This window comes from Bos indicus x Bos taurus, chromosome 29 (assembly GCF_003369695.1).
Source record: "Bos indicus x Bos taurus breed Angus x Brahman F1 hybrid chromosome 29, Bos_hybrid_MaternalHap_v2.0, whole genome shotgun sequence".
Taxonomy (NCBI): domain Eukaryota; kingdom Metazoa; phylum Chordata; class Mammalia; order Artiodactyla; family Bovidae; genus Bos; species Bos indicus x Bos taurus.
In genome coordinates, this window is record NC_040104.1 from 22,818,881 (window position 1) to 22,831,722 (window position 12,842).

The 12,842-nt window shown below is 44.9% G+C and overlaps 1 protein-coding gene across 6 annotated transcripts in view; it reads left to right on the plus strand.

Annotated features, from left to right (window-relative positions):
* Positions 1-2,509: 2,509 nt before the first annotated feature.
* Positions 2,510-12,842, plus strand: part of MSANTD2 (Myb/SANT DNA binding domain containing 2) — a 31,670-nt gene continuing 21,337 nt past the window's right edge. For 2 of the 6 annotated variants that reach the window (XR_003509482.1, XM_027532916.1), the window contains exon 1: positions 2,510-4,694. Coding sequence is in view for 4 of the 6 variants with exons in the window: in XM_027532916.1 (XP_027388717.1) it covers positions 3,930-4,694 (765 nt within the window). In the remaining 2 variants the exon portion in view is untranslated. The remainder of the gene's footprint in view (positions 4,695-12,842) is intronic. The other 4 variants (XR_003509483.1, XM_027532915.1, XM_027532909.1 and 1 more) reach the window with 2 other exon arrangements.

The following is a 12,842-nucleotide window of genomic DNA, read 5'->3' on the forward strand; positions in this document are numbered from 1 at the left end:
CATTCGATAAAACTGTAAAGAAGGGCAAGACTGCGTAGTGGTTATTTTTATGAGGAAGATAGAGTTGAACATTGGGAAGGGGTTGTAGGATAGGGCTTCTAGAGTGCTGGCTATATTTTATTTTTACCGTCTTGGGTGTCGTCATATCAGTTCAGTTCAGTTGCTCAGTCGTGTCCAACTCTTTGCGACCCCATGAATCACAGCAAGCCAGGCTTTCCTGTCCATCACCAACTCCCAGAGTTTACTCAAACTCATGTCCATCGAGTCAGTGATGCCATCCAGCCATCTCATCCTCTGTCGTCCCCTTTTCCTCAATCCCTCCCAGCATCAGGCGTACCTGTTTTATAAAAATTCATTTAGTAGTTCTGATGCATGCTTTATGTACTCCTCTATACATTGTATTTTACAAGAAAAAAGTTTTAAAATACCAAGTTCACTCTGGCTACTGTGTAAGCACACAAGTATGTATGCAGAAAGTCCAGTTGTCCAGGAATGACAAGATAGAGGCTTGGACCAGGGTTGAGAAGTAGTCAGATATAGGAAATAGTTTAGAATTAGAGGTAACAGGACTTGATGTGGAATATGAAGGGCAAATAATACAGCAACAAACACACTTAGTCATAAAGCACAGTGAGAGTATGCAACAGAATTAACTAAGCTTCTGAAACAGAAAACGTTAATGTGAAGTGCTAAGTTGTGTGAATGGGTATCAGATGGAGGACTTCTGTCTGACACATCAGGGAAGGTTTCATAGAAAAGCTGGGAAGGAATTCCCCTGCTGGTCCAGTGGCTAAGACTCCCGAGCTCCAAAGGGAGCGGCCCGGATTTCATCCCTGGTCAGGGAACTAGATCCCGCATGCCACAACCGAGAGTTCACATGCTGCAACTAAGACCCGGCATGGACAAATAATTAAAAATAAATCAAATAAGTATTTTTAAAAGCTGGGAAAACAAACAGTTGACACTGATTATGGAGGAAATGGATGAGGGGTGATACAGTTAAAGGAGATTAGTGGATTGCTTACAGGTAGAAGCTTTGTATTATCCTGTACTCTTTTGCACATTATTTTATTTTTGAGGCATTTCGTGCATTATCTCTCAAATAAGTTTTTATCTACTTATGATTACCATTTAGCTCCACAATAAAAGGTGTTAGCAAATTACTTCAAACGCAGCAGCCATTCCACAAGTCCTGATTGAACCATGAAGTCTTGAACAAGTATATCACACAACTCCTAGAAGCCAACACCACGGTCACATGATCCTGGTGGCCAATATGGCGGTGCTTCTACACTATAGAATGGAATACGTATTAATAGCTTTTACATTATTGGCTTCATTTTACCTTCAGGATGTTACTGGAAGTTTTATTTTTGATACAAGCTTTTCTCATTGGATAGACTGATGGGTGTGGGAATAAAGGGGGGGATATATAGAAATAATGTCTAAAACAGAAGTTAGTGGGAAGGGAGACTTCTCAGTCAACCCACTTTATCTAGGAAGGTTTCCTGCATGAGTCAGAGTGATTTGAGGATCATCCAGAATTAACAATAGAAGGAGGCAACTTTTTTTTTCAGGCCTGTGGAAAAATAAGAGTGGGAGAAGCAATGATTTTAAAACTCTGTGGCATTTCTGATTTCATGTATGATTTTAGGCACATCTCTCTCTTTCACCAGGGCTTCCTTGGTGGCTCAGCTGGTAAAGAATCCGTCTGCAATGAGGGAGACCTGAGTTTGATCGCTAGGTTGGGAAGATCCCTTGGAGAAGGGAACAGCTACCCACTCCAGAATTCTGGCCTGGAGAATTCCATGGACTGTATAGTCCATGGGGTCGCAAAGATTCGGGCATGACTGAGCGACTTCACTCACTCTCTTTCATACACACTATACACCTTGACATTAAAAAAAATTACTGTTGGCCTAAATTAGAGTGAGTTTTGCTTTCATAGGTGTCTAAGATTCCACTAGAGCCTGTGAGAGAGTTGGAAATGAGAACACTGAAAACCAGAAGTACAGAGAAAGTGAAGGGGGAAGATTAGATTAACTAGAGTGCAAGCAAAGTGATGTGATAGCTAGTGCTCACACATGCTTGTGAGGAACCAGGAACCGTTGGAAGAGTTTCATCTATATTAATGCATTTACTCTCATGACAATGCTGTGAAGTCATCCTCATTTCATAGCTGAAGATACCACGACACCAAAAGGTTGGGTAAATAAGTTGGTTGAGGTTACAGAAGTGGAATTTGAAGCCAGGCTTTCTGAGTCTAGAATTCATACTCTTAACTGTGGTGCTAGACTATATATACATATAGATAGATAGATGTGAAAGATTTATTGCTTTGAATTTTTTAATTGGAGGATAATTGCTTTACAAGTGTGTTGGTTTCTGTCCTATAACAACAGGAATCAGCCAGAAATATACATACCTCCCCTCCCTCTTGAGCCTCCCTCCCACCCACCCCAGTTTTGAATTTTTATTGGAAGATAGTTGATTCCAATAGTTTATTGGAAGATAGGTGAAGATAGTTGAAACTAACACAGTGTTGTGTTAGTTTCAGGTGTAGAGCAAAGGGAATCAGTTATACATCTACTAGACTATTAACTTTTTCTTAGAAAAAAAGGAAGAGATAGCATGAATGTTGGAATTTCTTTGTGTTCATATTCCTATCTTATAAAGTACGGCGACATTTTAAAATGGCATACAGAGACAATTATCTCCTCTACTTTGTCCCTGGTGCTTATTCCTTTGGCTTTCCAATGACAACCATGTCATTCTCTGGGGGTGATTCTGAGTTTATTTTTGGCTGTGCTTGGTCTTCCTTGCTGTACTAGCTTTTCTCTAGTTGCCAGGAGCCCAGCAGTCTAGTTGGCCGTGTGTGGGCTTCTCATTCCGGTGGTGGCTTCTCTTGTGGCGCACAGGATCTAGAGGCCCTGGCTTCAGTAACGGTATGATGGCCTAGTTGCTCCACAGCATGTGGGATCGTCCCCCATCAGGGATTGAACTCACGTCTCCTGCATTGGCAGGTGGATTCTTTACCACTGAGCCACAAGGGAAGCCCTGATTTTGAGTTCAAAATGCAGCTGACCTCACCTTTTTTTTAAAAACCTGATATATTTGCCATTAAAAGAAAAAAAAACATTGCATAGCTTATTTATATTTGAAAAACAACAACAAACAGCTGGGGCCTTCAAGTTTAGCATCCAAGATTAATGTTTGGCTTTGAAGAATATTGAAATAGCTTACAGCGACCTATTGGACTTGGGGTGTTTAACGTTCATTAAACTGCAGCACTTTATGGAACGATTACCACTAATTACTGGAGGTCACAAGAGCCGTCATAATTGACAGTCTTTTTTTCGTCGCCTTACACTGGAGAGTATGAAAAACTGTGGGAAAAACGATGTAACTTCACAGTTAGGGAGGATGGAGAACGGTATGGGAAAGTAACTTTTCTGCTGAGGCTGGGAGTTCATACTCATTTAAGCTGTAGACAGATCGTGCAAGCGCAATAAAGACGTCTAACTGTTCTACAAACCATAACCCCCATCCAGACTAACTGGCAAATAGATCAGAACTGGAATAGGAGTTGCTCTTCAAATACCGCGCTTGGGAGTCTCGAAAAGCTACAGAGCACAAACCAAGCCTGGTTCCCAGATACTTTTTAAAGTCTTTCCCAGGTATGCTCTCCCTGCAGCCTCGGCGCCTTCCCGGCGCGGGACTCCCCAGCCTCCGTCCGGGACGTCAGCCCCTGCACCCGGAGGCCAGTTCCGAAGAGGGGAGCGGCAGAGCCGAGGGAGGAGAGCGAACGAGCTAAATGGTCAAGTCCTCCTTAACTCCGGGCCCCCTCGCGGGCCTCACCCCTCCTCCCGGGGGCTGAGATTGGAGAGGAAGTGGGAAGGTTTCAATCTGTTCCTCACACCGGCGCCCTCATGCCCCAACCCTTCTCCTCCGCTCGGGGCTCCGGCGAGCCTCATTCTCGCCCCTCGCCCCGGCAGAGGAGCGCGCGCCGCGGCCGGGTGCGCGGAGAAAGACCAGGGGCGACGGGCGACCTCCACGCTGCCGCCGGGGCCCGCAGCCGCTCGCCGGCCAACAAGCCAGGCCCGAGGGCAGCCCCGGAGTCCGGGGCGGCCGGATGTGAGGGCGCGTCACTTCCGGGCGGTGCAGCGGCGGCCGCTTGGAAGATGGCTGCGCCCTGTGGCTCGGAGCTGCCCGCCAACTCGCCGCTAAAAATCCCGAAGATGGAGGTGCTCTCCCCGGCTTCTCCTGGTGGCCTGAGCGACGGAAACCCATCGCTGTCCGACCCTTCCACGCCTCGGGGTGCCTCCCCGCTCGGGCCGGGCAGTGCGGCGGGCTCGGGGGCAGCGGCGTCCGGGGGTCTCGGGCTGGGGCTGGGGGGCCGCAGCGCCGCCTCGTCCTCGGTCTCCTTCTCCCCTGGTGGCGGCGGTGGTGGCGGGGCTGCGGCAGCCGCCGCCGCCGCCTGCCGGGGCATGTCGTGGACGCCGGCAGAGACGAACGCGCTCATCGCAGTGTGGGGCAACGAGCGGCTGGTGGAGGCACGATACCAGCAGCTGGAGGGAGCCGGCACGGTGTTCGGCAGCAAGGCCCCCGGGCCGGCCATGTACGAGCGCGTGTCCCGGGCCCTGGCCGAGCTGGGCTACGAGCGGACCCCGTCCCAGTGCCGGGAGCGCATCAAGGTAACCGGCCGCCCGGCCTGGGGCAGCAAACCAGAGGCAGAGAGAAGGCGGGGAAGCGGGCCTCGGGGGCGGGGGCCGGTCTGAGCGCAGGGCTCCCCTCCGGGGCCCGGTGGGCCATTCGCATCTCCTCCGCCTTTTTTCTTCTCTCCCTGGGAAGGGGGGGCTTTTTTTCCAGATGGCCGCCAGCCCGTAGGTTTTCTGAGTTTGAAGTTGGGCGTGCCTGCCGCCGCCCCTCTTTCTTGCCAATCGAGGATGTTCTTGCGCTCTGAAGTTGGTAGTTTCGAATTGTGCTCCCGGCGGCGGTCCCGTGCAGCCGGCGCTTCTCGCCCCCACCGCCGGGGCCCCTCGCTTTGTTCTAGGCTGGGGGGCTCCCAGGCAGAGGCTTACCGGCCGGGGCGGGATGGAGCAGGGATAGAAGCGGGGGAGGTGGGGGGAGGTGCTGAGCTCCCCCTCGCCACCCCCCAGTTTAGGAATTTTCAAGTGAGTAGCAGGGGCAGAGCCGTACGAAAGGCGCCTTCAGACGATGGCCTTTGTGTCAGTTGTCTTGCTTCTGTCTTGAGCTTGCTTCTAAGTCGAAGGGCGATCAAGTCTTGAGATGCTTTGGAGAATTGGGAAGGCTCGGTTGTAGCCAGATATTGTATTGCTTTTGTGGAGTTAGGGCACAGTTAAAGTTAGCCTGGCTGATAGTTGGTCCGAAATTTGAGTGTGGTGTCTTCAGAGTTAGGTTGGCTTGAGGCCCTGAAGTGTTTCTGACGAAGCTCCTTCTTGAAAGCCTGTGTTCCCCTGCTATAGCTGTTGTGCCGGATGTGATGACAAGTGAAGCTCTCACTGTGCGTCTGGCCATCCTTGTGTACCTGAAGGTTTCAGTACAGAGGCTCAATTTCGGCTAGAAATGTTACCACCAGTCGGGTGGTAACACCAGTTTTCTGTTCCTGATGACTTTTAATTTGGGAGTTCACATTTGTAGTATTGGCAGATACGGAGTTGTTTTTTAGGTAAGTTGGTTGGTGTCCTCTTCGCAGGGTCTGCTAAAAGATTCTGGTAGGAGACTTTCCCCCTAGTTCACGGAACTACTACTTGTTCAGAGTTACAGTATCAGTGTGCTTCGTTTCTGGCAGGGCTGACACTTTTTTGGAATTCCATGACGGGGTAAAAACCCAGTGGGAACTGTCATACTCACACTGGAGAAGGATATGGCTCCAAAATTCCAGAGATCTTGTCTCAAGTGTTCATTTGAGGACTTTGCGGCTTAGAAAATTTGGTCCAGAAACCAAGATATTTCAAACCTACTATTTTTAGGGAATCTAACACCCATTTCTCAATTAGAAAATTAGATTGGTTTACCTGATAACATGTTATCTTTGGGTCCCCCTCCCTCTCCATTTTAAACAAGGATGTCATGAAAGTAATAGTTTATAGATAGGATAAATAGTAGCTAATAGTAGCCACTGTTCTCTGAATCTCATTCCTTGTTCTATTCAAGGTTGTTAAGGTTAAGTTCAGGGGAGTTTTTGCATTGTGCTGTTTAGCCTCTATCCGTGAACTGTTTTGAGTTTAGCAATACTCTTTAGGCTTTTGTAATTGTTTTAGCTTCATTGATTTTCTTTTGTCCATAGAAATTTCCCAATCAGAAGGACAAAGGGTGTTATCCAAAGCTGCTTATGAATCTCACTGATTATAAAATTGTTTCTCAAAAAGCCAGGAAATCTCCAGTTGGGTTGCATCTTTGTCCAGTTATGAAAAGCATAATCTAAAGCAAAGAAAGGAAATTGGGTTTGTCTGAAGAATTTTCAAAAGAGGATCATTGTCTCTGTCTCCAAGCAGATAAGATCAGATTGACCTCAAGTTCTTAGAATATTTGGAGACCTTATGGATGTTGATGTACTCTAATCCATAGTAGCAGTTGGTGAGGCGACCAGATCACCGTTTTTTGTTTTCTTTTTTACATAAACAGTTCCTTAAGTGTGATTTCAATCAAGGAACCAGACTTCTTCATTAACAGCATTGGTCTTTCCTATTGGAATTCCATAAAGACGAGTTCTGATCTCTTATTCCCAACAGTATTTCCAGTGCCTAGGACATAAGTAGGCACTGGATACATATTTATTAAATTCACCAAATAAACAAAGCCTTGAAGGAGAATGTTGGAAAGTATAATAATCTAGAGCGGTGTCCAGATTTTAACCCCAAAACGTAGACTCTGAAACCCAATTTGAGAAGTACTTCCTTAAAAACTGAACTCTGTCCCTCTTGGAGACTTAAGATGAATGTAATCTTAAACACAGATGCACACGTGGTCACTGAAATCATAGCCGTACACAATTATGAGGTGGATGTCCAAGTACTCCAGATTATGTTTATGAAAATCAAAAGGCAACCTTAGGAAATTCCCAGGGAATCATCACAGACCCCTGAAACAAATCTTTCAATCCCAGTTTCAGAAATGCAGATTTAGAACAAGTAATTCAGAAATCTCTTTCATCTGATTCTGTTAATGAGAACTACAAAAAGAAATTCAACAGTCCTTTTTGCTTTGGAATTTGCAAAATAGAAACAAAGTAGTGCAGTGAGATATGGACCTGGAGGTATATCTTATCCAGAATAATGCAGCTCACTTAAGTGTGAACTCACGTCAGAGGCTCCCCGGGAAGGAGCACCGTGTGCATCAGTTCCATTTCTGGTCCAATGTATTTATTTAAATATCTGTTAAGATTCAGCTATGAAGTAAATCGTTTCTTCTAAGTTTGAAAGGAAGGAGGGTATATAGTAACTTCAGTTTTTCCCTGAAACTTTCCCTGAATTATAGTTTCAATGTATTGATGTAACAACCTTGTCATATGATGACTCTTGGATTTTGCTACCAAAGTACTATTTTTAAATACTATCCAAGCGAATATATGTATTTCTAAGTGCACAGGATTTTAACTTAAAGTCAGATATAAACATTTTTTTTTTTAATTGCTGCAAAGTCTGAAATGTCCTGTTACTGGTATTTGTTCAGTTTTTTGGATAAAATGGGTGTTTTTGAGACTGGCTTGCTACACGTGTTTGGTATTGTTTGGTTCTGAAGTTTTGTTGCTTTCTGTTTGTTTGCCAGGAGAAAATGAATCTGCTAACAATTCCAGCCTAATTTTGGAGTCAGATAAACAAATGGGTGATTTACTATCCTTTCCTATAAGCCTTGTCATATTTCCATTTTCTAAGTGCTTGAGTGTTTACTGTCTGCTTGGTGTTAGGGTGAAGAGAAGAGCTGTAGTACAGAGTCCAAGAGCTTACAGTGTAGTTAAAGTTTGTGTACCCACACCTAAGAATTAAAAAGCTGTACCAGACAACACAGGGGATGGTATGCAGTGCAGTACTTCGTATCGAATGACAAAAGCGGACCGTAAGTGTGATGACTTCAAAGGAGGAAGAGGGCTCAGCACAGCCCATACTATAGCAGTTGAGAGACCTATCTAGACTTGGAATTTGGAGCCAGATGCCAGATTCACACTTAAGTCAGTTAATCCGATGCCCTGCAAAACTCATTCTCAAGTCCCATATTTTTGGGTGTTCTCCAAAAATTTGGCTCTTGAGAGCTGGCTTTTTGTCACTCAAACAGATGCTTTACTCTGGCTCTGCCTGAAGATGAAATGCAAGGTGATCATATGACCTAAAGAACTTGTCTTTGCTCGGTCAATGCTGATTGTTTACCAGATAAACTTATAAATGGTGGGAGTCTTCTGCCTAACAAGCAAGATGATTAACTTTTTAGGGACATTGTCTTGATCTATATTCATCAGTAATTCATCGTAATCTTTGGAACAAATATTGTACTTTAGCAGACAAATCACAGTGTGGTATATTTGATCTTTCATTGTAACTATTAAGACTTGTCATTATCTGTCCTGTGAGAACAAATAGGACAAAGATAACTTGGATCCCACAAATACTGTTGTCCCTGTCTGAACATTTTAAGACTGCCTATCTCTAAGGACTTTTCTGATGTCAGCACACTAGACTTTCTGCATTATCGTTGAAAGATGTTTCAGAAATACGGTCTGCCACCCAAAAGTGTTCATACGAAAGATTTAGTCAGATTTCTCTCCTTCCGTTTCTTTTGTTCCCAAGCCATAGCCACCAGAAAACATATGTGTTCCAGTTTTTTTGTCTGCTTTTGAATCTGACGGAGATTTGATATATATACTGAAAGAATAGATTCCCAGCCATACAAACATATATTTAGGCTTTTGGTTTTGGAGGTAAGGACTCTAGTAAGCACACCTTAAAACTGCGTGAATAGGCACCTGAGTTTATTTCCTGTCATTTTGGGAAATCTACTGGAAAGTGGAGTGAAATATTCTGGATCCTTCATTAAGAGGATATGTAAAAAAAGGAAAAAAAAAAAAAAAGGAAACCCATACTATAAAGCAGTGCTGTTCAATAAAACTTTCTGTAATGATGGAAGTGTTCTGTATTTGCTGCAGTTCAGGGCAAGAGCCACTAGCCAAAGGCTATTAAGCTTTTGAATGTGGTTCGTGTGCTTGAGGAACTGAATTTTTAATTATGATTCATTTTAATTAATTACATTTTAAATTATAAATAGCAACATGTGGCTAGTGGCTACCATAGTGAACAATATAGGTAAAAAGTTGTTATTCAGAATATTAAAGAAGGCTTTATTTTGTGAAAGGATTGTCTCGGCTACACCCTCAGACCTCCGAGGGGGCTTGTCGTGTTGGAAGTTCTTTCTTCGTGCCTTCCCTGTTGCTTTACCCCTGAGTAGGAAGAACCTTGACAAGTCAAGAGATAGGGTTCACCATTGTAGGAAGAGGAGCTTTTCCTGTAAGGAATAAGGTATTATAATCTCAGTTGACTGGGGCAAAACATATCTACACTGTCTAGCCGACTGTGCAATAGCTGCTGGCCACAGGCAGTAATTGAACACTTGAAAGGTGGCCAGTGTGACTGTGCCACTGGATTTTTAATCTCAATTTTAATTCATTTATATTTAACTAATACAACATTGTAAAGCAACTATAATCCAATAAAAATTAACTTAAAAAGGTAAGTTAATTTAGTGGCTGTTATGGCACCCCACTCCAGTACTCTTGCCTGGAAAATCCCGTGGACGGAAGAGCCTGGTAGGCTGCAGTCCATGGGGTCACTAAGAGTCGGACACGACTGAGCGACTTCACTTTCACCTTTCACTTTCATGCATTGGAGAAGTGCATGCATTGGGCTGCCGTCTCTGGGGTTGCACAGAGTCAGCCACAACTGAAGCGACTTAGCAGCAGCAGCAGCATATTGACCAGAACAGCTTTGGAATTATAGTGTTCAGACTTTTTTTTTTTTTTTTTTGTTCAGACTTTTTTTGCTGTGTACTCCCAAAAGAGTTTTGAAATCCATGCGCTCTCTTGAATGTTTGAAAGCTGACATTAATGTTTTTTCATCATATGTTTTAAAATTTATGGGACATTAACAGGATATAGGACATATTAAATCTAGTATGAGTAAAATGAGATTGATGTAAAACTTACTGAATAATGTACTCTGAATCTGAAAGAGTCACCACAAATTCTTATCTATAGGTTTTATCAAATATATCTTGAAAATGTTGATGATCCCACAATATTCCACTTACACTTAAACAGTATGATTAACCTCTATTCCTTTGACTGTTCTAAATTCAGCAGCCAAGCTTCATGCCTAAAAAATATATACAAGACTGAGAATGACAGGAGTCCCTAAGGTTTAAGGTGCCTTGATCAATCATCAAAGAAGGCATATAGGCACTACGATTAGAGACCTCTAATTTAGAACTTTGAGCATCTTTTCTGTTTCTTTCTTGGCTGATATAGAGCTCCCAGGCCCTTGGAATTCCACTGCCCTGAGGAGCCACGAGAGATTGGAACTTAACTCTTGGCTAAAGGCCAGGCATCTGGGGAGGACTTGGAAGTCTTACCCATTCCCTTTCATCACACTCATCTGACAGATGGATCACAGGGTTTCTTTAAATACTAAGGTCTGAAATAAGGACTTTTTTTCCCCCCCATTATTCATCAACAGATATGTGAGGGCTTTCTGTGGGAGGCCCTTGACATACAGCAGTGTACCATTTACTGTCAAGGAGTCTCCTTTCCAGGGAAGCAGGAGTCAGGATACTAGAGCACCGGTTCCAGTACTGTGAGCATAGTCTATGAACTGTGTGGACATTAAGCTCCTGGTGCTATAGCCTGTTTGAAAAGTCATGCCTTTCAGCTGAAGAACCGTTTGCTGTAGTGCATGAAGGTATGCCCTGGACACCACGTGCGACTGGTGGGGGGCGTCATCCAGGACCAGGCCAAAGGGTGGAGTCACTGGTTTGGGGACAACAGCAGAGGTACCAGTTCTAGAAATTTATGTTTCCATAAGTAACTTTTTTATAGTTTGAATTGCAGTTATATCCATTATATATCTCATTCCTTAATTTATATACTAGAAAGAAAAACCAAAGCCATGCATCTTTGTGAACATACAAGAAGAATTGTATTTTACCCTGTGGCCTAGTACTCACATGACATACATATATGTGCGTAAATAGATGATTGTATATGTGTAACCAAAGCACATTTCACAAGATAGTAACGCTTATATTGCACTTACAGCGTGTCATGCACTGTTCTAAGTGCTTTACAAATACTAACTTAATTAACTCACATGGTGATGCTGTACTTAACCGTGCCACACAGTCGTCTGGTTTATTCTTTTCTACTTGAACCCAGATCCTCCAGCCCCAGCGTCTCTTGTGTGGCATGGTCTTCAGCACCTGTCTGCGCCTGGCAGGCCTCTTTCTTCAGCCCCCTCCCCACATCCTCCTTCCCACCCCCCCCACCACAGTGCTTTTCAGCATTGCTGCCCCTTGCCCCCCAGTCCCTCTGGCCCTCATCTTTCCTCTACCCCAGCCACACTCTCAGTTGTCTCTGGAAGTTCCCTCACCTAAAACAGGTGCAAAGAAAACCTGGGAGGATGGGGGTGACCGCACCCACTGGTACTGGGCAGTGGGCTTACTCCTTGGGGACTGGCAGCTCAGGGTCACGTTGGTCCCCACGTGGGCCACAGCGCGAAGATGGCAGGATGGCGGAGCTGGAGGGACTGGGGGAGGGAAGACGGGTTAAATACATCTAGGGGACCAACAGCTGACAGAACAGAGGTAGGGCCTGGAGTCTTTCTCCTGCAGGTCCCGCAGCCACAGTGACACGTTCCGGGAGGGCATGGGGTGGACCAGGGATGCTCGAGGCGTGCCCGTTGTGACCTGACCGATGTGTGCCAACACCTGGTGGGGGCAGCAGTGCCTCCCCATCACCATGTGCATGCTCTGTGCCCAGGGCTCAGCTCGTCCCCCTCCCCTGAACTGGGGTCCTCAAATACCCCTTACCTGCACCGTCCCCTCTAACCTGTAGCAACTCTCCATCCACCCTTGTCTCCCTAGCCACCTTCTCACTGCCCCAGATCCTCTGCACCAGAACTGGTCCTGTTCCCCTGGATGGTTATCCCTTCATCTCCCATGTGGGGTGTTGAGAAAGGTGCCCACAACTCATTAAAATTGATTACCAACCTGCTAATGGGCCAGAACCTGCAGTTAGATAGAAGGGGAATAAAAGAGAATGAGGTGACATTTAGTTTTTTCAGTCATTGTGCTACTTTAGACGCAAGGTATCAAAACTCCAGAAACATCATTCATTTGGGACAGGTCATGTCCCAGATATTCTCATGAAATGTTTTATCCTGTGTAGTTCTAGAGACCTAGAACCTAGGGCTTGAGGAAAAGGTGAAAGGGGGTGGGAAGTGGTAAGAAATCAGACTGGAGACAAACAGGAGGTCAGAGGATGGGCTAAGGAGTTTGGACTTTGTTCTAACTTATTAGAGAGTTTTCAGCTGGGGAGTGGCATGGTTCCTCTTAGGTTCTCGAACTGGCTGTCAGGTGGAAAATGAATTGGCAAGGCTAAGACTTAAAGTACTAAGATTTTTTAGAGGGTCCTTGTAGAAACCTACGCAGGAGGTGAAATAGTGGCAGTGAAAAGGGAGAGAACAGAACAGATTTCAGACATAATCAAAAGTAGTGGAGCTGTTTTGGAGAATCTGAAAAGTTAGATTTGCTAGATCTTAACCTGGCTACACAACTCACTG